We start from the raw sequence: 24,563 nt of genomic DNA on the forward strand, positions 1-24,563 counted from the left end.
AACAGTGTAACTCTGCTACAAAAAAGCAAACGTCATGCTGGGATGTATTAGCAGAAGTGTTGTAAGCAAGACATGAGAGTAATTCTTCTGCTCTATTCCATGCTGATTAGGCCTCAACTGGAGTATTGTGTCCAGTTCTGGGTGCCACATTTCAGGAAAGATGTGGACAAATTAGAGAAGGTCCAGAGAAGAGCAACAAAAATGATTAAAGATCTAGAAATCATGACTGGTGAGGGAGAATTAAAACATGAAAGTACACAAAGGTTGTTATAAGGAGGAGGGAGAAAAACTGTTCTTCTTAACATCTGAGGATAGGACAAGAAGCAAAAGGCTTAAATTGCAGCAAGTGAGATTTATGTTGGACATTAGGAAAAACTTCCTGTCAGGGTAGCAAAACACTGGAGTAAATTGTCTGAGGTGGTGGAATCTCCATCACTGGCGATTTTTAAGAGCAGGTTAGAGAAACACCTGTCAGGGATTGTTCAGATAATACTTGGCCCTGCCCTGAGCGCTGGGGCCAGCACAGGAGCGCCGGGGGCAGACCGCCAGCCGTAGGCATTTGCTACATCAGGTAGCAGTTTTTTACAATAGCAGCGTATCAGTAACTGCTCCAGGTAGCACATTGGTACAGGCAGCAGCTTCCTACGTTGCGGTCAAAGGGAGGGGTCACAGCCGCGAAGCCGCTGGTGGATGGGAAGCGTCCGCCCGCTCCGGAGGGGGGGGGAGTCCCAGGCGGAGCGACGCCAAAAGGGGGTGGAGCTAAGTCTCCTGAGCCTTCCTCGCGCCGCCGTGGTTGCCAAGCGGTGATAACGGCCGTTATGTGGCGTATATTGTTTACAGGACAGTAGCCAATGGGAGGGCGGATGGTGGCGGGTGGGGCTTCGGCGCCGGGCCAATGGGCGGCGGGGGCGGCGCGTTTAAACGACGACGGCGACAGGTAGCTGCGTGGTCGCGGTTCCGTTGGCCGCGCTGCGAGGTGCTGCGGCGCCATGCCGAGCCGGCCCGAGGACTACGAGGTGCTGCTCACCATCGGCGCCGGCTCCTACGGCAAGTGCCAGAAGGTGCGGCGCCGGGCGGACGGCAAGGTGAGCGCGGCGGGGTGGGGCCCGTGCGTGTCCCGGCGCCTCTCTGCTGCCCCGGGGGGGAGCGGGTGTTCTCGCCTCGTCAGCGGCTCCGGCTGGTCGCGGTGCGACGGCGCGTCAGTCCCCTCCCGCCGCTCGCCCCCGGGCGGGCTGGGCTGCGCTGCGCTCCCCGAGCTCGGCCCCTGCGGGTTCGGTGTCTCGCTGGAGCCGCGGCGCCTCCAGGGTGAGGCGGATCTGCTGGGGCGGGGACGCGCAGCGCCCCGCGGGCCGGCTCGTGGCAGGTGAGTGGAGGCGGCTGCTCGGCAACGCGTAAAGCTGCACGTGGCTCGGCCGGGCTCCGGGCGCTCTCCGCCGGCGCCTCCAGCCCAGCCAGCTCGTGACTTGGCTTTCCAAGCGGCTCCCAACGGGAGCGTTCGTGTTTGTCCGCTAGCCACGGGGGGGAAACTGTCTTCCAGGTCTTGGTTTGGAAAGAGCTCGACTATGGCTCCATGACAGAAGCCGAGAAACAAATGCTTGTTTCGGAAGTGAATTTACTCCGGGAGCTGAGACACCCCAACATCGTCCGGTATTATGATCGCATCATTGACAGAACCAACACAACCCTGTACATCGTGATGGAGTATTGTGAAGGCGGTGACCTGGCTAGTCTCATTGCAAGATGTACAAAGGAAAGGCACGTGAAATCCGTTCATGGGGGGGTGTGTCTCCTGCTCTCCCGCTCTCCCATCTAAACCTGAGCACTTACCAGAATTAAGCTAAATCAAAATGCATCTCTTTGTAATCCATTAGAAACTTGGGTTGAGACATTTAATCACCTCAGACTTCTAAATTCTCTCAAGTCTCTCCTTAAGGTATAGAAAGGTTGTTTGGGTTTTTTTTTAAAGGTATATTTTAGTGGCAGTTGTGTTAAACTGACTTCTATTGATAAGAAAAACTGAAGTACCTGACACACACACACACACTCGCTATTGCATTCCCTTGTGTGAGGCGAAAGCCTGTGAGCTCTGGTCTAGATACCCTGCTATGACCACTAGAGACCCAACTATCAGGACTTGTGGGTTCTATTTACTCCACTACTGACTTGCAGTGTGATCTTATTAAATCTTTGAACCTGTGTGTTTTAGGTTGCCCATCTGTAAAATGAATATTACTTAACCTTTCAGGAGTATCATCATTCAATTCTTTTTGAGTGAAGAATGTTATAAATGTTATATGGATCAAAGCTATATTGGAAAAGCAACCCTTGTACAAAATGTTTACATTCAAAGCTATTGCAAGGATTTAAAGTAAAACTAAAAAGAAATTTGGTAAATGGTCTCAGTTAAAAGCAAGTTCAAATATTAAACCTGCCTCAGTCTCTTTCCTGTCATGTGAGTTTTAGAATTGTGCTAAAGTTTTCTTCTTTTTTTTCCCCTCTTGAGTTCACTTGCCCCTAGATGTGAAAACTATCTACATGAGAAATGGTGAAACTGTACTACCAGAGCTCACTGCTTCAGCTCAAACAGAGTTCTAATAGAATTTTGTCTGGCATGGCTCTAACCATATAAATCTCAGTGCACTTTAGGGTGGGTGATCTTGACAGCTCCTCCATGCTGTCTGTTGTATGTCCCAGAATGCAAAACTAAAATCACAAGTTGAGACTGAATTGAGATAAATCACTTGAATTATTCTGCATAACAATGCTCTGGGCCCATTATCTTCTAGGTTTTACTGTCTGATACTTACAAAAGGGGGAGAAAGGAATGGACTTCCTGAAACAAAAATGGGATGGCTGTGGGGCACACTTCCATAGGGGATTAGGTGAACCCAGCATCTGACCCTCTATGGGAAATGCTGCCCAACTCTCATCATTGAAAAGGCCTTTCCACCATAAGAATAGCTATCAACACTGATTCTCTTATATCTAGTATACACCACCACAAAAGGAAATGAATGCCTTAAAACAAAAACCCCTGTACACTGCGTGGCATTTTTAATTTCAGAAAGGTGCCAAAACTCCAAGTCCACTAGGTGCTCTGAGTATAATCCCCAAGGCCAATATTTTGGTGCTACTGAAGCCTTCAAAACCCCTATTTGGCTGCTGCCTAAAGCCCTGAGACGTCTAAGTATTTCTGCCAGGGAGCATGCTCACAGTTGTATTGTTCTAAGGAATAAGACAGGTGTATAAGTGCCAAGCCCTGAGGCATTGCCATGCATATCTTGTCTGCAGCACCTAATTGATAAGGGTGCTCTGAGGTTGCTTGAACTCCCACATAATAGTTGAGAGGTGGCCTCCCTTATCCCAAGGATGAGATCTGGGTTCAATTTCCCCTCTGCCTGATGTGGAGAAGGGATTTGAACTTGGGTTTCCAACCTCTTGCGGGGGGGGGGGGGGCGGCGCGGCGCGGCGGAGTGCCCTCACTGCTGAACTAGTCATTCTCTCTGACCCAATGAATATTTAATTGTTTATACACTGTGGACTGCTTCAGTAGGAGAGAGAGAGAGACCCACACCAGCATAGTCCAGGGGTTTGGACACTCACCTGAGAAGTGGGAGTTTTTAAATTTCCTCTTCACATAATGCAAGGTCTCCCACATCCCAGGTGAATACTCTAACCAGTGGGCTAAATACTATAAGGGAAGTTCTCTTGCATTCCCCTGCCCCCCCCTCCAAAAAAAACCCCCACAACTTGGGCACCCAACTCCAGGAGAGAGCTCACTGCTAAGAATCCCAAGCAGAGAAGTCAATTTCCCTCTAGGCTGGAGTTAAGCCACTCCCCTCAAAGGGATTTAGGTGTCTAAGACCCAACCTCAGCATTACCTGTTGGAACTGCATACGCTATCCCTGCCTACTGTGCTGGCTTTTTTTGTAGATCCTATTCTTAGGTATCTAACTCTCTCTCCGTGCAGTGGGAGACTAGGTGCCTAAGTTGTGGATTCCACTGGATGGGAATGTACCTAAAAGTTAGCACTGTCGCAACACTCCCATTGCTTTGTGGCTCTAGCCCTCTGTTACTGCTATTTACTTTTCATGGTAGATATTTGGATACTATAGCCATGTGTGGTAGTACAAAACCCTAAGATGGGAACAAATAATTGGAGGGTGATTTATATACTTACTGTGTTTACAAGATCTATATTACACTGTTAAATAACTTATTATTCTTTCATAGACACTATTTAGAGGAAGACTTTGTTCTCCGCATGTTGACTCAGTTGACCCTGGCCTTGAAGGAATGTCACAGACGGAGTGATGGTGGCCACACTGTGTTGCACCGTGACCTAAAACCAGCAAATATCTTTCTAGATAGCAAGCACAATGTGAAACTTGGAGACTTTGGATTGGCTAGAATATTGCACCATGATACCAGTTTTGCTAAAACATTTGTTGGCACTCCATATTACATGTCTCCAGTAAGTGTTCCAAGATCCTGGTTTCTTCTGCAACACCTTGCTTTTTAACAAAATTCCTCAACATCTTTAAGTTTTAGTTAATGAAACCTATAACTAAAACTTGGTTCCTGTAGCCAACTCCTTTTTAACAAGGGACAGACCTTTAAAACTTGTGTTTGCAGGGGGGAAGCTTGCTTGCAACAATTTTGCATCATATATCAAATGGTCTTGTTAAGATAGTTAAGACCAAAGCAGACTGAAGAACTTCAAAAAGAGCTCACAAAACTAAGTGATTGGGCAACAAAATGGCAAATGAAATTTCATGTGGATAAATGTAAAGTAATGCACATTGGGGGGGAAAAATAACCCCAACTATACATCCGATATGATGGGGGCTAATTTAGCTACAATGAGTCAGGAAAAAGATCTTGGAGTCGTCATGGACAGTTCTCTGAAGATGTCCATGCAGTGTGCAGAGGTGGTCAAAAAAGTAAACAGGACGTTAGGAATCATTAAAAAGGGGATGGAGAATAAGACTGAGAATATATTATTGCCCTTATATAAATCCATGGTACGCCCACATCTCGAATACTGTGTACAGATGTGGTCTCCTCACCTCAAAAAAGATATTCTAGCACTAGAAAAGGTTCAGAAAAGGGCAACTAAAATGATTAGGTGTTTGGAGAGGGTCCCATATGAAGAAAGATTAAAGTGGCTAGGACTATTCAGCTTGGAAAAGAGGAGACTAAGGGGCGATATGATAGAGGTATATAAAATCATGAGTGGTGTGGAGAAAGTGGATAAGGAAAAGTTACTTACTTATTCCCATAATACAAGAACTAGAGGTCATCAAATTAAATTAATAGGCAGCAGGTTTAAAACAAATAAAAGGAAGAAGTTCTTCACGCAGCACACAGTCAACTTGTGGAACTCCTTACCTGAGGAGGTTGTGAAGGCTAGGACTATAACAGTTTAAAAGAGAACTGGATAAATTCATGGTGGCCAAGTCCATAAATGGCTATTAGCCAGGATGGGTAAGGAATGGTGTCCCTAGCCTCTGTTTGTCAGAGGATGGAGATGGATGGCAGGAGAGAGAGCACTTGATCATTTCCTGTTAGGTTCACTCCCTCTGGGGCAAGATGGACCTTTGGTCTGACCCGGTATGGCCGTTCTTATGTCTTGTATATGACTCTCTTTAAAGGCTTAAGTCATATCAAACTTGAAAGTTTTTTGGACTGTAAATTTTCATAAACTAGTACTGTGCTGTACTGTTTCTGGTGTTAATTAGCTATAGCATGGGCCCTCAACCTGGGGTTGTGGACTCTTTTTTTTTTTTTCTCCTCTCCTCCTCCCTCCCCCGCCCCCCCCCATCCACTTGCCATCTCAACTGGGTTGCAAATATGCTCAGGGGTTTGATCCCCCTCATTCCTTATGGTGAGATGTGTAGGGAGGATAGTGATGGGGAGTTCCAAAACTTTTCTTTTTCTTTTACATGGAGTCACAGTATAGAACAAGTTGAGGACCACTGCCATCAGACTATTGTGCATACTTAATAAATCCACACCTTTTCTCAAATCCATGTCTTCAAAGAACATCTGTAGAATTCTGATTCCTATTTCTTGATCTCTGCTTCTGAATGAGGCTGGAATAGCTCCCTTGGCTCTTGATATTTTACTTCTGAAGGCTGCTGTTGATGAGCACAGCACAAATTAGAACTGTGCACTGGTCATCGCTCATCATCCTAAGTAGATCCTTTCTAAGGCAGCATTCTTAGCTCTTGACTACAGTTGATGATGTGAAGCTCCCTCAAGGACCTCCATCATGACTACTGCTCTAGCTCTTCTCTCTGGAAGAACAGACTTCTTATGAGGTATCCTTTGTTAGTACCATCCTTGTCATCTTGTGTAGGTCTACTCCCTGCAAGTCACATTTCTGAAGTATCTTCCTTGGTATCTTGGCACTGACTTTCATGTGATTCTTGTCTTGTCACATCTGCACAGTAGTGTCAGTGCTGCTGCAGTGATGGAGTGGGGTATTCTACCTTCTTCAAATAATTGATCTACATGGGTTCTTGTCCTCCAGAGCATAGACTTTGGGACTGAAAATCCTGCAAGGTCATGTCAAAGCTCACTCATTCTGAAGTAAGGCAGATATAAGGAAAAGTACTTTTCCTTTGCTTCTGTGCTCTATGTGCAGACTCTAATGAAGTTTTGTTTTCCCTATATAATACATGTCTTGCATTTGTACTGATCAAAAAAACTGATGCAGTTTGAACAAAGCTTTACTCCAGCTCAGTTATTGTTGCTGTAATATCTTCTATACTCTGAATTATACTAGGTTGAAGTAGCTATTGTGAATTAAACTGCAAACTCATCAGTGATAATTTAGTAGGTTGCACAAATATTAGCTGATCCTTCATGGAGAACTTGGTTCAGCTGCATTACTGTAAATGAATTGCTGTACACTGTCCTGATAACACATTTTAAATAAAGGCTTCTCTCTCTTAGGAACAAATGAACCGCATGTCGTATAATGAAAAATCAGACATCTGGTCTCTAGGATGTTTGCTGTATGAGCTATGTGCACTCTCGTAAGTATAAAGATAAATGCTGAGAGACTACGTACACTTTTTATAGTATGATGTGACTAAAGTATAAACAAGTCAAGACCAAAGTTTGTGTCTAAACTAAATCTTAATCCAACAAACGGTTGTCTTGTTTTCAAAATATTTTAAAAGTTAAAGCCAAGCTCTCTTCTAGACACTAGAAGAACCTTGACTGAAGTGGTAAACGTAGATTTTCCTCAAACACAATGAAAACCCTTTAACGCTTTTCCAGTTAAACAGTGAAAAGAGCCTTTAAGAAAATAAACACTCTTCTTCAGGCCTCCGTTTACAGCTTATAACCAAAAGGAGTTGGCAGAGAAGATAAAGGAAGGGAAGTTCAGACGAATACCATATCGATATTCAGATCAGTTGAATGAACTTCTTAAAAAGATGCTGAATTTAAAGGTAGGAATTGATTGCTGTTTTCACTAATACTTCAATCTGATACTTACAGCATTTCAGACCTTTAATTTTTAAAGTAGGATGGAACTTGTACAGATTTGCCTCCATTAAGGTGGGAATTGGTGTTCTAAATTTGTCACACTTTCCCTGGCTTGTTTCTTTTAAGGACTACTGTCGACCCTCTGTTGAAGAAATTCTACAGAACCCCTTGATAGCTGACTTGGTGGTAGAAGAGCAAAGAAACAACTCTGAGAGGAGAGGACGAAGATCAACAGAGCCAGAAAGGCTGCAGCATTCAGGCACTGCAGTAAATGAGCTGAAACTGAAAGAACAACAGTTGCAGGAGAGAGAACGAGCCATAAAAGAGAGAGAGCAACAACTGGAACGTATGAAATTCCATTCCGGGAGTGGGGAAGTCCGAATTAGACTCTGCTCTGAAAGAGCCTGTGAGGGGGTAGTCCAGATTGCAGATGCAGCCTGTCAAATTTTTTAAAACTACTTTCTCTCTTTAATTAAATAAAAAAAAAAAACTTTACCTGGTAGTCTAATCCAGGAGTAGAAACCTGGATTGGGATTGTGGGGGATGGAGAAGGCTGTTCATAATAAGCAAAGGTTAACAAAACCTATAGGATGTGGGGCCTGAATCTGTCATCCTGCACAATGTGTAGCCATATAGGGTAAAGTATGTGGAATGCTACCAAATCAGAATGGTAGCATTTTACTCGCTCTGCACTAGGGCAACTGCCTATTCACAGTACAGGGCAACAGATTTGGGTCCTTACTCTATGCAAAATTAGTGCGTTAGCTACAATCTATGAAAATTATTGGAGGCTGTGACATGGCACAATTTAAAAAGGGGAGTGTGGGCTGCTACTTTGGAGACTGTCCATTGGTGTAAGATCCAAAACTGTTACAAAAAAGCAATTGTCAATAGAGCTCATTAGCAGTGAAGCTATATGCCCAGTTCTTTAACTAATTAATTGGGGTTATGTAATGGATAACTTAACTTAACTGCATGCAACTGAAGATGGCAAGTACAACTTATCTTGTGCCACGATTGGAATATCTATTTTGAAAATCAGGCCCTGCATGTGGCACAGCTAAATAAAGTGTATGTGCAAAATGGCAGGACTGAACACTAGTATAGCTTCAGCCAACCATGCATGATAGATTAGAAAACAAGACTCTCTCAGGGCATGATTGGTATTTTAAAGCAGTATGAGGATTCCATGATGGAAGAATGGTATGCACCCCTTCATGTCCAGTCACTGCCATATCCCAGGAAGTGCATGGGCTGAGAGAACCTGACTCTCGACACAGCAAATGAACTACTTTGCTACCTAAAGCACCAAAGCAGAAATTTAGGGCTTGACACTTCAGTGACTATCTGCTTTTCTGCAGGAAAATATCTTGGGACTAAGCCTCTCCTGTTTGGAAAACACCAGAAATCTAATGTTAATAACTTTCTTCATATGCTTACTTCCAGAGAGGGAGCGGGAGCTATGTGTTCGCGAGAGACTGGCAGAAGATAAACTTGCTAGGTATTACCGTGTAACCTAGGTTAAACTTAGTTTAAGATTTTGTTTGCTGTAGAAATAATTTATCTCATTTCATAACAGGGCTGAAAACTTGATGAAAAACTACAACCTATTCAAGGAACAGAGGATATTAGCAGGTGCAAAAAGCCCAGGTATGAGAATAAACAGGAAGCCACTTGAACTAGTAAACACAGATTGGCAGAGCCATGAGGATGCCCTTGACATTCTGCATGCCATGAAAAGTCCCATCTTACCAAACAAACTACAGAAACTTTTATAATGGCTTTGACAGAAAGTTGACCCATTTTTTTGTCACATGGAATGAAGAAAAACGGCTCTAGAAGGGGATCACGTTTGCTGCTGTCAATATTTATTCGGCCTCAACATCAAAAATGATGTTGAGAAGGGGAGGGTGTCAATATGAATTGCTGGAAAGTTATGAATTTACTTTCTCTAGCTAGTTCTAGGTTTCAGAACATAAATCAGTCAGTTTTGGAACAGATTGTGAAGTCAGATCTATGTAATATGATCTAGTTTTAAAATGTTAGTTTTCAATAAAACATAAGGCATGTCTCATGACCACTCAGCCTTCATCTCATGGATGGCTTTAAAAGAAAAGGCAGATTTATACTTTTTTTTTTTCCTTTCCTTTCATTGACCTTAAGGGTTATTCATATCTCAGATATTCTAACAGTCTGAACTTGCAACTAAAGGAGTCAAACTATACAAGGTAGAAACCTCAGGTGATTTAGAGTAAGGAGCAGCAATTTTTAAAATCCAAAGGTGGGAGATTTGGGGTGGGGCAAAATACAATCTAAAAACCAGACATGGTACAATACCTTGCATAACAATTTAGACCTAGATGCTGGAATTTAGGCACCTAAATCAATTTCTGAATCAGGCACTATTGTGGCCTGCACGCACACGCCCCACACATGCCAATCTCCCTCTTCATTCTGTAGGCACCTAAATTTTTGCAGTAAAAGTTCCCTAGGTGCCTATGTTCTGTCTCTGGGCATGTGCTCTGCAGCAGCATGCCAGGTATCTGGATGCTTCAGCTCCAGTGTGGTACACAAACCAGGAAAAGATAGGCAGGCATTCTTCCACCTAAGTCACCTGTGCAGGGTCTGAGCAGCTAAGCACAGTTCATTTGCTCTCTAGATCGGGTCCCCATAAGCAAGCTTACAGAAAATAGCTGGTGGGGGGGGGGGGAGGCATGTGAGGAAGGGGCAGGAGGAGGATCACCTTTCTCTCAAACTCCTAGTCAACTTGTTAAGAGTATTCATGTGGGATTTAGGAAACACTGATCCAATGCCCACACCACTACCATTCCAAGTGGCATAGTCTTCTACAAGCCTGGTTCTAGCTGTCATATGCTGCTTCTGCTTAATCACTCAAAATAGCATTGTTTCAATGTCTAATTGTCAGCCTACTAATCCCCTGCCTCTTGCAATATTACTGCTTTCTGATGTTCTTCCTTCCCTAGCATAACTGTGGAAGTGGTCTGCAAGAGGGGTCCTGCATTTTTTTCCTCAAGCTTCTATCCTCATCTTTGTAATATTCAGGCTTACTTAGTTATGCTATAACCTGACAAAATCATAATTTACTATCCCCTGCATCTTTCATGATTTTTAACTTCCTCTTATATGAAGAGTTTTTGCTTACTGTACAACAGACCTAGCTCGAAGTTAGCACCCAGGTCTCTACCATCCCCATCTCACTAAGCTCACTCTTATTAATCTTTTTTTTTTTAAAAGGGCCTGGGTTTACTGTGATTTTCTGTGATTGATGTAACACTGAAATGCTGTTCCAGTTACTTCACACTACCAGATAAATCAATTTTATTTTTTTTGGTCCTCCCCTCGTGTACCTTAAAGTTAAAAGCCATACAAGTTAATAGTTAAGAAAAACACTTAACTAGGAGTTTTTTCCCCCTGTTAAGCCCCCTAGTATTTTCTTTCAGGACTATGTTCAATTGTTGCTACTACCAATAGGTTTCTGCAGTGGCAGAGGCTCCCTTCAGAATCATCATGTTTAGGCAGGTTGCTTACTAAGAGCTTCTCAGCCCCTGTGGTTTGAGAATCAAACAAGTTTTCTGCAAAACAGCACAGAGAGCTGGGACTTAATAAAATTTTATTATGGCAGCAGGGCTGAGCAAAATGAAAGTGAGTTCTTGAATCACTGCGTTAAAACGAAACTGCTGCTAGTGTAAAATGGTCAAGTGTGAACCCTGTGCCCTTGTTCTCAGTAGGGCTGCAAGCTATGCTATTGCTGAAAGACAAAAAATGTGTACAGGTACACATGGCTTACCTGCACCTAGACCAGGGAAAAAACATCCCTTGTTTTTTCAGAAGCTACTGATTAAACTCCTCAGTGATTTTTCTGAAATTGCATGTGTCACTTGTCCTGGCATGAACTGTAGTTAGTGTTCTCCGTACATTGATGTTGAATTGGGACTAGTCAATTGCATTGTCTGTACATACCGTTGTTTAACAGAACAGGCCTCTGCGTTCTGTAACTGTTTCTCCTATACTTCACTGCAGCACTTCAAGCCCAGCAAGAGTTGCTATAGTTGAGTGCTGTACTTGGTGACTAAACATATTTCACTATCCAGCAGTCTGCACCTTTATTTTGACTCAATGTATCACTGCTATCTATCCTTGCTCTTCTACAAAATAAAGGTAGTCTCCTCTTCCTGTGTGCTCTCTGACAAAAGATGACTAAAACAAACTTTATTTAATAAACAAAACCAAGTCTCTACAGCCCTTTCTACCTTAAGTCTTCTGAAAGTAAAATTACTATAAGCTCCAGTAACCTATAGCACTGGCATGTTAAACAGGGCTTTGGTATCCTATATAACTGTCCTCTAAATGAGCAAGATTGGGGGGAGAGGAAGGAGGGCATTAGTTGGAAACTGTAACGGGTGAATTACATATGAACAGCATTTGTATGACTCTATTGATTCAAATAAAGCTGTTGTCCCTGTTGGAGGTTATTCTGTTGAATACTCATGTTAGCTTAGATCCAGATTAGTTTCCCCTCTGCAAAGGAGTGACTGGCACTGATGTGAATGAATAAACTAATATTGAGGAACACTCACTCATTCAATAAAACTCAAAAGCCCTTTTCTTCACTGTTTCTGTCTTTAAGATGAAGTGCTACTCCCCTCTTCAACAAGAAAGAAGAAGGTTCACTTTGGTGCAAGTAAAGAGAATGCTATATCCAATGATAATTTGGAGAATTATCCTCTCTCAAAAGAGAAATCTTCTGAGCTGAAGAAACGCCTTTATGCTGCTAACCTGCGGGCTCAAGCACTGTGTGAACTAGAAAAAAATTATCAACTAAAAAGCAGGCAAATTCTGGGCATGCGCTGAAACTATGTATAGTATTTAACATTTTAATGTCACTTAAAAATTTATTGGTACAACTATTGTGCTCCTTCTGTCTTGATTTTTTTTTTACCATCATTTGAATCCTGTTTTGTTTTTAGCAGAGATGCTACCATTTTAACTTAATGTTTTACATAACTTTTTATGTATATGTTTCCGTTTTCTATTAATTTTCCATCATACTGTCCATGCTTGAAAGGACACTTCAGTGGAACAGAAGGATAGCTTTGATAAATAGTCAAACATGAAAAGGCTTGTTTGATTTAGAGAGAGAGTGGCTATCTTTTTCCTCAAATCTATGTGCTAAATTGAGAGAATGAAGGATTATCTATAAATTAAGAATTAACATTTGTTAATTCTGAAAAACTACATAAGTGATGTAGGTAGCTTTTTTAATTTAAAGAAGTGTCTTGATGTGAGAAATAGATGTATTTTTCTTTCAGTTGAAAAGTCCTATGAAAACCTTTTAAAAAAATTAGTGTGTAAATTTACCTGTTGTACAATTATTTTAGATCAAAGAAATCTTGTATCCTTTTGTTGCCACCTTATACTTTTATTTTAAAAGTGGTGTTTTCTGCAATATTGTAAACATACAAGTGGTTGTAGCTATTCTTGTTTCATGACAGCAAGAGCAAAAATGTGAAAAGGTTGCTATTCCACCCCCTTTCACCAATTAACTGACCTACCCATAACTGAAGGTGGACATAATGTACTAAAATAAAAGTCTATTTTCCAGCATCTATTTGCAGGTTTCTAATAATGGAGCTGTGTGTTCTCTCTTGTGTGGCTGAATCATCTCAAATCTGTTGGGGTGGGCAAGAAGGGGTAGTAGGTAGATATCCATATATTTACCAAAGATCCACAATTCCAAACTACAGATTTAAAGCTGTGCAGGTGTAACAGCTATTTATAACTTGACAGTGGTGAGGTATAAGGAAAGGCCTAATAGTTTGAGTTAAATATAATTAAATTCCACTTATTTTTAATTAATACTATAGGTGTGATTTTTTTCGGGAGGGGAGTAGATTCTAAGCCTAAAATAGGTTAGGCCCACAATCTGACCTCCCTTAACATTGTTGATAACTAAGGAAGTACCTCTTATCAGGATGGATAAAAATCAGTGAAATTAGATTTTTTTGATAAAATGCTTTTTGAGGGAAAAACCTATATAAAGATAACTCATCATGGAATAGGGATTATTAATTTATAGTATGAGACAATATATTCATGTAATGTTTAAGAAAAGTTTTGAAATAAGTTTCCAATAGTTCATGGATGAGGGACCCAATCTTATAGTGTTCCAGGGGCTTCTGTATAGATTATTTAGGTTAATCTTTCTATCTACCCACTGGGACTCAGTCCTCGGTCTAAAAGATACCATCAGAGATGCTTAGTTTTGCAGTTCTCAAACTGGATTTGTGTGTCTAGAGGTAACATGCTTGTTAACAGCAAATATGTTTTAAATAAATAATATATAGAGGTGAGAAATAACAGACCTCAACTCTTTTGTCTCTCTTCAAATTTGTGACAGAGTCAATCCCTTACCTCTCTCTAAAAGTGCAAAGTTTCAAAAAACTAATTGAATAGAAGATTGTTGGGGGTGGAAGAGATCTGGACAAGAAGTCGAGATAAATGTGAGAAGGGAGGGACAGGCAGTAGAAAAACAAGTGGAACTTTGAGCAGCATATTCCAGAAGTCTTGAGGTCTTTCTGAGTGTAGCCTTCATTGATTTGAGATCTACCATACCATTTTCTCACTAGAAGGGAAAACCTATAATGACAGGCATGCATGCAAACAATGCAACAAAGAAATGCAAGGCCTGGTTGCCTGAATGAAACCATCATGAGAAGCGTTCCTTCTCAGGAGGCAGCTGCATTGAAGATGATGAAAGAAACATGTCTGAATATACAGGAACTTCAGGTTGGTAAACTTTGATTTCATATTTCTTTCTTAAGGACTGCCTGTCTTCCTTCTGGACTATTCTTAAATTCTGTTTGACATCCTCTGCTCATTGGTTCCTGCCAGGGTGGCCCTACCTGTTCATGAAGGGGTTTCCAAAATTACTAATGCCCTGTGGCAGACCCCTTCTTCCCTGGCCCCTATCTCTAAGAGGGCTGAATGCAAGTGTAAGCAAGGGAATGGTCCCTGTCATAAACAGATAGTTAAGGGTTAAGGTCTGTTTTACCTGTAAAGGGTTAACATGTAGTACCTGGTGACCACCTGACCAGAGGACCAATCAGAGATAAGATTTTTTCAAATCTCTGTGGAGGGAAGCCTTTGTCTGTGTGAGAACTCTTTTGAATCTAGAAGAGACCAGTCATGTCTCCAAGTTCTCCTGGAGTAGTTTCTACTAATTAATAGTGAGTATTAATTAGAAAGGCGAATTAGTCTTATGATTTGATTTCTATATTTGCAATTGTGTGTTTGCTAAAGGAAATGCTTTATTCCTGTTTGCTGATATTGCTTTTACTGAGAAAAGGGGGAGAGGGGATTCTCTCCAGAGATTGATAAGGTTATACCCTATGAGTGTCCAGCTTGGGCTCATAGAGATTCTGTATTTTCTTTTTGTTCTCTTAATAAATTCTTTTCTTTTCTTTGGACTTGGTTAATTCCTTCTTCTGTGGAAATTCAGGGGAAGGTGAGGGGGGAAGAGACAGTTCCTCCTGGGTTTAATTCAAGCAGTTTGAATCAGGTATCTCTCTCCTAGGAAAAGGGAGGGGGGAGGAAGCAGGGGGAATGGTTTGTTTCTCCTGGGTGTAAGAACTCCATGGATTTGGGGCTCTTGGAATCCCCTAGGATTTTGGGGAAGGACTGTGTCTCAATTCACATTTCCTAATTGAGTGGTGGCAGCTTACTAGATCTAAACTAGAATTTTAGTTTAGAGGGAAACCAAGTCAGGTCCCCACATTGGAACCCAACAGTTCCAAGTGGGGGTGAGACCTTTGACATGGTGGCATGCGGGTCCTCACCTTGAAACCCCCCAGTTTCAAGTGAGGGTAGACCCATGACAGTCCCACTATTGTGGGGAACTTTCCTGGCTTCTGCACTACCCCGGTGAAGTGGGCTAGCGAAAGGATCTGAGTCCTCGCTCCCACTTCCTTTACCCAGAGGCCTCCCTGCCCTTGAGGACTCCCCTTCCACTCCTGTCTGGCAGAGTTCTTGTAACCCTGACAGGGCTGGGCCCAGGATTCCTGGGGGGCTCGACCCCCAACCCTGCTGTGGTCACTCAGGACAGGGGCTGGGGTGTCCCCACTCCAGGGTACTCTCTCTGCACTGGGCACCTTCCTGACCCATTGATCATTTCATACAATTTAAAGCAAATACAAGTTGTTTAACAATTAAAAAAAAATAAGGAAAAATGGGAAAGGTTAAAGGAAAAAACATCACGCTGCTCTGTGGCAGGGAACATCACAAACATTGTCTCTGGACATCAGGGCAGTTCACAGTCTGTTCCTTGTAGGTCCCAGCCTCCTTCTCAGGCCCTGGTTGTGCTGTAGAGAAGCTGCGGGTCAGATACTTGCTCTGGCGGTAGCCCCACACTGTCAGGCTCTAGGTGGCAGGACCCTTCTTCCCAGCATCGCTCCTGCCCTATCAGGGTTACGATCCCCCCGAAGTCTGGCCTGCAGAGCCTCTTGGCTGAGGCGTCTCCCTGCGCTGGGCCCACTGCCCAGGGTCCCCCCTCGCACTCTCCGGCTGCTCACTGCACCCTGCTCCAGCCCCATCTCCAGCTCCACACTGCCTCAGCACAGCTGCTGCTGCTGCTCTGCCTTCAGCTCCCTGGGCTGCTTCTCCAGCCCCTCTGGCTCTGGTTGCTACAGCTCTGCTCCCAGGACAGGTCTGCTCTGCAGGCTGCTTCTGTGACTCTGCTCCCAGCTCTGACCTGCTTCCTGGGCTGCTTGTCTGATCCCTCTGGCTCTGGTTGCTGCAGCTCTCCTCCCAGGGCAGGTCTGCTCTGTCTGGGCTGTGCTCTGCTTCCAGCCGCTTAGCTTGGGCCCCTGCTCTCTCCTTAGCTCGGCCCCACTCTGTCTGACTCAGGCAATTCCAGCTCACAAGGAGGACGGGACCCTCCTGACTCCCCGATTAGCCTGCCTGCTCTGTTAATCAAGCTGATCTGGAGCATTGGCCTCTCCCCAATGTTCCTGGGGACTGTCAGTCTCAGGCTTCTGATTTCCCATCGACCCTTCCCCTTTTAGTGCTGGGAGCTTGCCAACCAAAACACCCCCACTGAATGTTAGTAAGAGGGCAACAGTTCCCTTACACAAGTTCTGTTTGCCAACCAAGGGGCCATGCGTACTTATACTCCCATTCCCTTGTAGTCGAGGTGGTTAAGCACAAGGAGAGGCAAGGGCAACCCAGGGCCACCCCCAAAAAATAAAGACTTGAGGAGCCTGGATCTCTTTGGACATAAGATTTATTTGTCTTCCAGCCTTCAGCTGAGAGTGGCAACCACTAATCCCTTCTTGGCTGGCATGACTTCAATATGTGGCAAGCCATGGCCAAGTTTGAAGGGTTGCTCCCCGAGTAAAAGTCACAGACGGGTCATGGGCAAAAAAGAAAAATTCCCAGCAGCTGTGACCTGTCTGACTTTTACTAAAAATATCTGTGACAAAATGGGGATCTGTGGGTTATTTTAAGATGAGGAAAGAAATTCTTTAAGGAGTCTGCTGAGCTCCATCTCAAGCCGGGGATGGTTGAGAAGGAACTGAGGGAACTGGCCGCGCATGCTCACTAGAGGTATACTCAGAGCGGGGGGCAGGCTCTGAGCATGCGTGGCCGGGTACTGCTGCAGAAATCTCCGATCAAAGGCGCCGGGACGCACTGTCACCTAGAGTGGAGCACCCACAGGGACGCTCATCTCGAAGAACGTCAGTTACTGCACAAGGTGAGTAACCTCCTCTTCCCCACGCCAGCGGAAACAGGGCAGCTCTGCAGGGGCTAGGAGCTGCCTGCAGCAGCTGGGGGCTGTGGGGGTACTCCTGGTGCCTGCAGCTCTAGGGGTCCCCTGCTGTCCGTGGGGGCCAAGAGCTGTGGGCTGCCCCCACCTCCTGTGTCAGCTGGGAGCTGCAGGGTACTACTGCAGACAGAAGACATGGAGGTTGCTGGAACTCATAGATTTCATGACTTCAGTGACCTCCATGACATAAATGTAGCTTTAAGTATAGAATATACAAAACATTCCACAATTCTGAAAAGACCCACAGGATGTGAATGAAAAGGGAGAATTTTGCCAGATACCACCAATGCAGACTCTGAGCACTAATTAATCAAAGGAAGAAATCAGGAAATTACAAATAAAAAAAAAAAATTAGAAATCAGAAGAACCCACCAAGAACTGTACTGAAAAGGGACAGTTGTTTATAAATGTGTGTTTTAACCAAGGCCAAAATAAGAACACAGACGGACAATCAGTTTTCTCTTGGAATACAGAGATAAAAACAAATCTCTCTTTGCAGTCAAAGATAAAATGTCATTGGTTTGTAGTCCAAATCAAATTTTTACCCATTTATTTAATTCTCTGATGGCCTCAAGATGGTGCTGCTGTTCTTTGAGTGCTGTTAATTCTCTCGGTATTGCTATTTGCTAATAAATACAAAGTTCAAGAGTTGGTTAAACTGTATCTTTTCTTTCTCATGTATCCGTTTAGAAAAGCATAAACACATATTGTTGCAACTTGCTAGTTTTATTTTTCTAGGATACAGATCCCATAGAAATCAATGTGAGTTTTGCAATTGATTTCAGTGGGCACAAACACAGGTTTCTGGTTTGAGGCCTGTGATTTGTGTTGTCAGGCATCTGGTTCTTGACTGGAACACCCAGTCGAAAAGGGATCCTGGCAGCTCCGGTCAGCACCACTGACCAGGCCATTAAAAGTCCAGTCGGCAGTGTAGCAGGGCTAAGGCAAGGTTCCCTGCCTGCCCTGGCTCTGTGCAGCTCCTGGAAGTGGCCAGCATGTCCCTCTGGCTCCTAGGTGGAGCCACTGCCATGGGGGGCTTCATGTGCTGCCCCTGCCCTGAGCGCCAGTTCTGCAGCTCCAATTGGCTGCAGTTCCCAGCCAATGGGTGCTGCAAGGTCGGTGCCTGAGGATGAGGGCAGTGCGCAGAGCCGCCTGGCTGCACCTCCACCTAGGAGCTGAAGTGAAATGCTTCTGGGAGCCACCTTAGGTAAGCGCTACCTGGAGCCTGCATCCCAACCCCCTGCCCCAGCCCTGAGCCCCCTCTTGCACCCAAATGCCCTCCCACAGCCTGCACCGTCTCCCACACTCTGAACCCCTCAGTCCCAGCCCAGAGCCCGCACCTCCCCAGCCAGAGCCCACCTCAACCCCCAGTCTGGAGCCCCCACACCTCCTGAACCCCTCATTTCTGGCCCCACTCCATTCTGCACCTCCAGCCCAGAGCCTGTGCCCCCTCCCATGCCCTATCCTCCTGCCCCAGCCTGTAACCCCCCTCCCACACTCCAAACTCAGGGCTGTCCTTAGGATTATGGGGCCCTACACAGTATTATTAAACTGGGGCCCTGATGCCTGATGGCAGTCCAGGCTCGCATGTGTGTTTTAGATAAGGGTGGCCTTTTGAAGGATTTATTTAAAAAACTATATGTCTGAAGATCCAAGCATTTAAGGCTAAAGATGAATACTCAGATTGGGCATCTAAAAATCTATGCAAGGATTTTTTTAGAGATGTGATTTTTATAATCTTCAGCAACACCCTAATGAAATATTTTTAAAGCAACGTTTAAACTAAAGTCCTGTAGACTAACATGCTCTGAGTAAAAGGCGAAAGATTTATACGAACTGAAAGTAATGCACAACTGTTTTTGTCAGTAAATTCAGAAACTGACAGTATATACCTGGGGGGTTGGCAAATGCCTGTTAGAGAGCCATTCAAGTGGTAATGAACACATTTAACAGGTTCAATGTTGTGCTAATAGGTCTGACAGGCTAGATGCTTTTTCATTTTTAAGTACTAGATCTCCTCCAGAGGCAGACTCACCAGGCTGCAGCAGCCAGGTGTGGTGGGAGCCTGCAGGAAGGGTCAGAACAGCCAGGGATAGGAAGAGGTGGGAGGGTGACCACTAAGACCCAGGGGTGCCCCAAATTTTCAGGTGCCCTATGCAGCTGCATATGCCTAAGGATGGCCCTGTCCAACCCTCTCATTTGTGGCCCCAGGCCAGAGCTTGCATCCCCAGCCAGAGCCCTCCCCCCTTCCTGCACCCCAACACCCTGCCCAGCCCCGTGAAAATGAGTAAGTGAGCAAGGGTCGGGGAGAGCAAGTAACAGAGGGACGGGGGATGGAGTGAGCAGGTGGCACACAGCACTGCAGATAACATTCAGGTCCTCGCTTTCAAATACTTTTGGCAAATGAGACCGAGCATTCATAGAAAATAGTAACAGTTTACAAAGTGTTTGTAGCATAACATCATCATACTGGGATACTGATGCATGTATGGGAGAGTGTATACATACACACATCTGCCCAAGCAAGTGGTGGAGGAGTGCCTTCCTCACATACTGCCTTTATAAAAGTTAGTGGTCAGCCCACAGAAGGGAAGGTTGGTTTTGAGGCTAACCTCATTAGCCTGTGAGTCAGTTTACAAGATTCTAGTTTTGTCATTTATTTACTGTGTAATCCTGAGCTGAGTCACTTATTCTCTGATGCCTCCGTTTTCTGCATCTGTAAAATGGGGATAATAATAGTGACAAACCTTATAACTAGCAGTGAGGATAATTCACTAATGTTTATAAAATGGCTTGAGAGTCCTGGGTACTAGGCACTTTAATTATCTATATCTATATAATCTCCCACTGGACGTCATGGAACTTGCACATACTTATAGCAGAATTAGGCTTGAAGACAGAAGATCCTTGCATGTCTCTTTATTTTGTTGGCAATAAGATCCCTCTGCTGCCCTTATTTATACAGGGCTGAAGGTCATCCTCTTTGCACAAAGCCCGATTAGCTGAGAGGAAGGATGGTCCAGTGTTTAGGTTACTTCTGAAGGAATTAGAAGACCTAGGTTCACGTCCCTATGTCATCACAGACCTTGGACACTTATCTTCTTGGTGTCTCAGGCCTGGTCTACACTAGGACTTTAATTCGAATTTAGCAGCGTTAATTCGAAATAACCGTGCACCCGTCCACACCAGGAAGCCATTTAGTTTGACCTAGAGGGCTCTTTAGTTCGAATTCGGTACTCCACCCCGACGAGGGGAGTAGCGCTAAATTCGACATGGCTATGTCGAATTAGGCTAGGTGTGGATGCAAATCGAACTTAGTAGCTCCGGGAGCTATCCCACACTGCACCACTCTGTTGACGCTCTGGACAGCAGTCAGAGCTCGGATGCTCTGACCAGCCACACAGGAAAAGTCCCGGGAAAATTTGAATTCCTTTTCCTGTCTGGACAGTTAGAATCTCATTTCGTGGTTGGACATCGGGGCGAGCTCAGCAGCACCGGCAGCGATGCAGAGCTCTCCAGCAGAGGAGTTCATGTAATCTCTGAATAGAAAGAGGGACCCAGCATAGACTGACCGGGAACTCTTGGATCTGATCGGAGTGAGGGGCGAGGAGTCTCTGCTTTCAGAGCTGCGCTCCAAAAAATGGAATGCAAAGACCTACGAGAAGGTCTCCAAAGCCATGAGAGACAGAGGATACAGCCGGGATGCCACGCAGCGCCGCGTGAAAATCAAGGACCCCAGACAAGGCTACCAAAAAAACAAAGCGGCAAACGGACGCTACGGAGCCTGCCACCACTGCCCCACCAGTGACCATGGACTCTGACGATGGGACAGTGTCGACGGACAGTTCCTCGGCGATGTTCGCGGACGGGGAAGATGAAGAAGAGTTTCTGGAGGATGAGGCAGGCGACAGCGCTTACAACGCTGGTTTCCCCGACAGCCAGGATCTCTTCATTACCGTCACGGAGATCCCCTACCAACCCTCCCCGGCCATTAACCCGGATCCTGAATCAGGGGAAGGAGCAGTCGGTAAGTGCTTTAACCATGTAAACTTTTATTCTTAATATAACAGGAATCTGAAGTATGTGAAAAGGAGGTCTCTCTATATATGGGGATAGAACAGAAATCCTCCTGGGAGATCTCCACGAACCTCTCCTGGAGGTAATCGAAAAGCCTCCGCAGGAGGTTCCCGGGGAGAGCTGCCTTATTGGGTGCTCCGTGGTAGCACACTTTTCCGCGCCAGGCTTTCATGAGGTACTTGGAGCATTGCCTCCCCGAGCACGGCTGCGTAGGGCCCTGGTTTGTGCTGGCTTTCACGCAGCATGCGCTCTCTATCTCCTTCAGTGACCGTCCTCAGGGTGATCTCGCTCGGAGACTCCTGCATCTAATTAGGGGAATTACTGTAATGTTACGCCTGGTCCAAAGTATTTTTAAAAAATCTCCGGACAGACGGCATAGCAGAGACTCAGCACGCTGCTGCGTGATGAGCGTAACGGAAAGCCAAAGAATCAAATGGACGCTCATGGAGGGAGGGGGGACTGAGGACGCAAGGTATCCCACAGTTCCTGCTGTCTCCGAAAAGGATTTGCATTCTTGGCTGAGCTCCAAATGTTTCTAGGGTCAAACACAGTGTCCGCGGTGGGTCAGGGCATAGCTCGGCAATTTACGCAGCCCCCCAACCACCCCCAGAAGTGAAAGGGAAAACAATCCTCTCTTGACTCTTTTACATGTCACCCTATCTTTACTGAATGCTGCAGATAGACGCGATGGTGCAGCACTCAACACCAACATCCTTGCTCCCCCCACGCTATGGATGGCTGATGGTACAATACGACTGGTATCCGTCGTCGTCATCATCAGCCTATTGGCACATGGGGTAGTGCAAAAGGACTGGTAACCATGCAGACTACCATCCGTTAGGTCAATCAAGGGCGCTTGGCCCTAATTTTTCCTGGTAGATGGTACAATATGGCTGATAACCATTGTCATCATCGCCACAGGGGGCTGAGCTTCATCAGCCCCCAATCCTTCATGTGTAAAGAAAAGATTCAATTGCCCCTGGACTAGCAGCAGGATGCTGGGCTCCTCTCCTCCACACTCCTTAATGTCCTATCTGGACTATCATAGCAGCTGGAGGCTGCCTTCCACTCATTTCTCACTAACAAGTCACTGTGTCTTATTCCTGCATTCTTTATTACTTCATCACACAAGTGGGGGGACAATGCTATGGTAGCCCAGGAAGGCTGGGGAAGAATGGAATGAACAGGTGGGGTTGTTGCAGGAGCACCCCCTGTGAATAGCATACAGCTCATAATTTCTGCAGGATCTGACACAGAGCAGCTGTGCTCTCTGGTTCTCTGATACAGTGGTTCTCTAGTACACTTGCCCATATTCTAGGCAGGACTGATTCTATTTTTAGATACCAAAAAGGAGGGATTGACTCAGGGAGTCATTCCCAATTTTGGCTTTTGCGCCCCTGGCTAAGAGCAGCCAGGGGCACTTATGACAGCAGCAAATGGTGCAGTGCAAAAGGACTGCTAACCATGCCCATCTTATTACCAATTTATGGTATGGTAGATGGTACAATATGGCTGGTAACCATCTCTGCTGTCATGCAAAAGCATGCTGCTGTGTAGCGCTGCTGAACCGCCTCTGTCAGCGGCATCTAGTACACATATGGTGACAGACACAAAAGGCAAAACAGGCTCCATGGTTTCCACGCTGTGGCGTCTGCCAGGGCAATCCAGGGAAAACGGGCTTGAAATGATTGCTTTCCCGGAGGAAGGGATGACTGACGACATTTACCCAGAACCACCCGCGAAAATGGTTTTTGCCCCATCAGGCACTGGGATCTCAACCCAGAATTCACAGAGACAGATTAGACTGTGTTCATTCTTCGCAAAAATTTATCTTGGCAAGGAATTCACTCCCTTTTTCCCATCACACAGCTTGGACTGTCTCCAGACCCGCCACAGCATCCCCCTCACAGAGGCTGGCAAAGATTAGGCGGCGAAATAAAAAGACACGGGACGAGATGTTCGCTGAACTTATGGGGTGCTCCCGAGACGACGCAGACCAGCAGAGCCAGTGGAGGGAGACCCTCTCTCTGTACCAGCGCTCACTCAGCGAACGGGAGGAGAGGTGGCGTGAGGAAGACAAGCAGGCGACTCAAACGCTGCTTGGACTAATGAGAGAGCAAACGGACATGCTCCTGCGCCTTGTGCATGTTCTGCAGGACCTCCGGCAGGAGGACAGAGCCCCCCTGCAGTGTATCTGCAACCGCCCTCCCCCGCCACAAAGTCCCATACCCCCCTCACCCAAAATAACCAGAAGGAGGGGCGCCAGAGGCCGTGTAAACTGTCACTGCACCCCAGCAGAGTGCTCAAGTACCCAAAAGCTCTCATACCCTACATTTTGAAAAGTCCTTTCCTTCCCGCCTCACCCAAGCCCCCATCCCAGTTTCATCCCCTAACTGTCTAGTTGATAATAAAAAATACTTTTCTGTTAATTACTGTTTCCGTCATGTTCTTTTAGAGGAGACTGTGTTTGAAGGGGGGGAAGGGGGTTGGTAATTTGACAGGACAATCACCTTTACCAGGGTACAGACATGGGGGTAGGATCAGCAGCAGGTCACACACACACTGCAGTCAGTAGGCACACTGGTCGGTATGGGAGGTGGTTTGCAGGTTCTGTGTGGGTGGGGGGGTACGTGACTTTGTAGCGGGGGAGGGGGGTTACAGATCTCATGCAACGGTCCCTGTCCTGGACCACAGAGCCACGCAGCAGAGGAATCTGTATCCGTCCTCCCCACCCCAAAAGGCCACATAGCCCCCGCACACAGAGTCCCAAAAAGGAGGGATGGCAGGCTCCGTTGAAACATCCAGTCCGGCACTGCAGACCGCTCTGGGAGCAGGAGCCTGTCATTCCTCGAGTTTACAGGCGGTCTTTACATCACTGCACACCCTACCCAGCACAGTCCCTGTCCCAGTTTCAACCCTGTAACGCAAAGTCATCAATAAAGAAACCTTTGTAAAGTTACAGTGGAATATGTATTTTATTTTTAAACGTGTGTTGGAAGTTGGGGAAGCGGGGTGGGCGGGGTATGTAACTGCAGATGCTAGTCAACAGTCACTTGGTAAAGAAACAGGAGCAGGTTCAGCTTCTCTGTAAAGAAACTGAACAGTCACAGGTCACACTGCTCACTGCTCGCTGGTACTTTAAGAG

The 24,563-nt window shown here is 45.4% G+C and overlaps 1 protein-coding gene across 1 annotated transcript; it reads left to right on the plus strand.

Moving 5' to 3' along the window:
• The first annotated feature begins 903 nt into the window (after positions 1-903).
• NEK2 (NIMA related kinase 2) lies at positions 904-13,125 on the plus strand. Its single transcript, XM_045011932.1, has 9 exons — positions 904-1,085; positions 1,538-1,755; positions 4,234-4,474; positions 6,961-7,043; positions 7,337-7,463; positions 7,627-7,846; positions 8,947-9,001; positions 9,080-9,150; positions 12,149-13,125. The coding sequence occupies exons 1-9, from the start codon at positions 990-992 to the stop codon at positions 12,370-12,372; spliced, it is 1,335 nt and encodes a 444-aa protein (XP_044867867.1). The 5' UTR covers positions 904-989; the 3' UTR covers positions 12,373-13,125.
• Positions 13,126-24,563: the final 11,438 nt, after the last annotated feature.

This window comes from Mauremys mutica, chromosome 3 (genome assembly GCF_020497125.1).
Source record: "Mauremys mutica isolate MM-2020 ecotype Southern chromosome 3, ASM2049712v1, whole genome shotgun sequence".
In the NCBI taxonomy this organism is placed as follows: domain Eukaryota; kingdom Metazoa; phylum Chordata; order Testudines; family Geoemydidae; genus Mauremys; species Mauremys mutica.

Excerpts from the sequence above, each read along its gene's own strand:
- NEK2 (XM_045011932.1), top strand. The coding sequence starts at position 990 with ATGCCGAGCCGGCCCGAGGACTACGAGGTGCTGCTCACCATCGGCGCC. Across the intron at positions 1,756-4,233 it reads GCAAGATGTACAAAGGAAAG|ACACTATTTAGAGGAAGACT; the intron begins GCACGTGAAATC and ends ATTCTTTCATAG. Across the intron at positions 9,151-12,148 it reads AGCAGGTGCAAAAAGCCCAG|ATGAAGTGCTACTCCCCTCT; the intron begins GTATGAGAATAA and ends TCTGTCTTTAAG.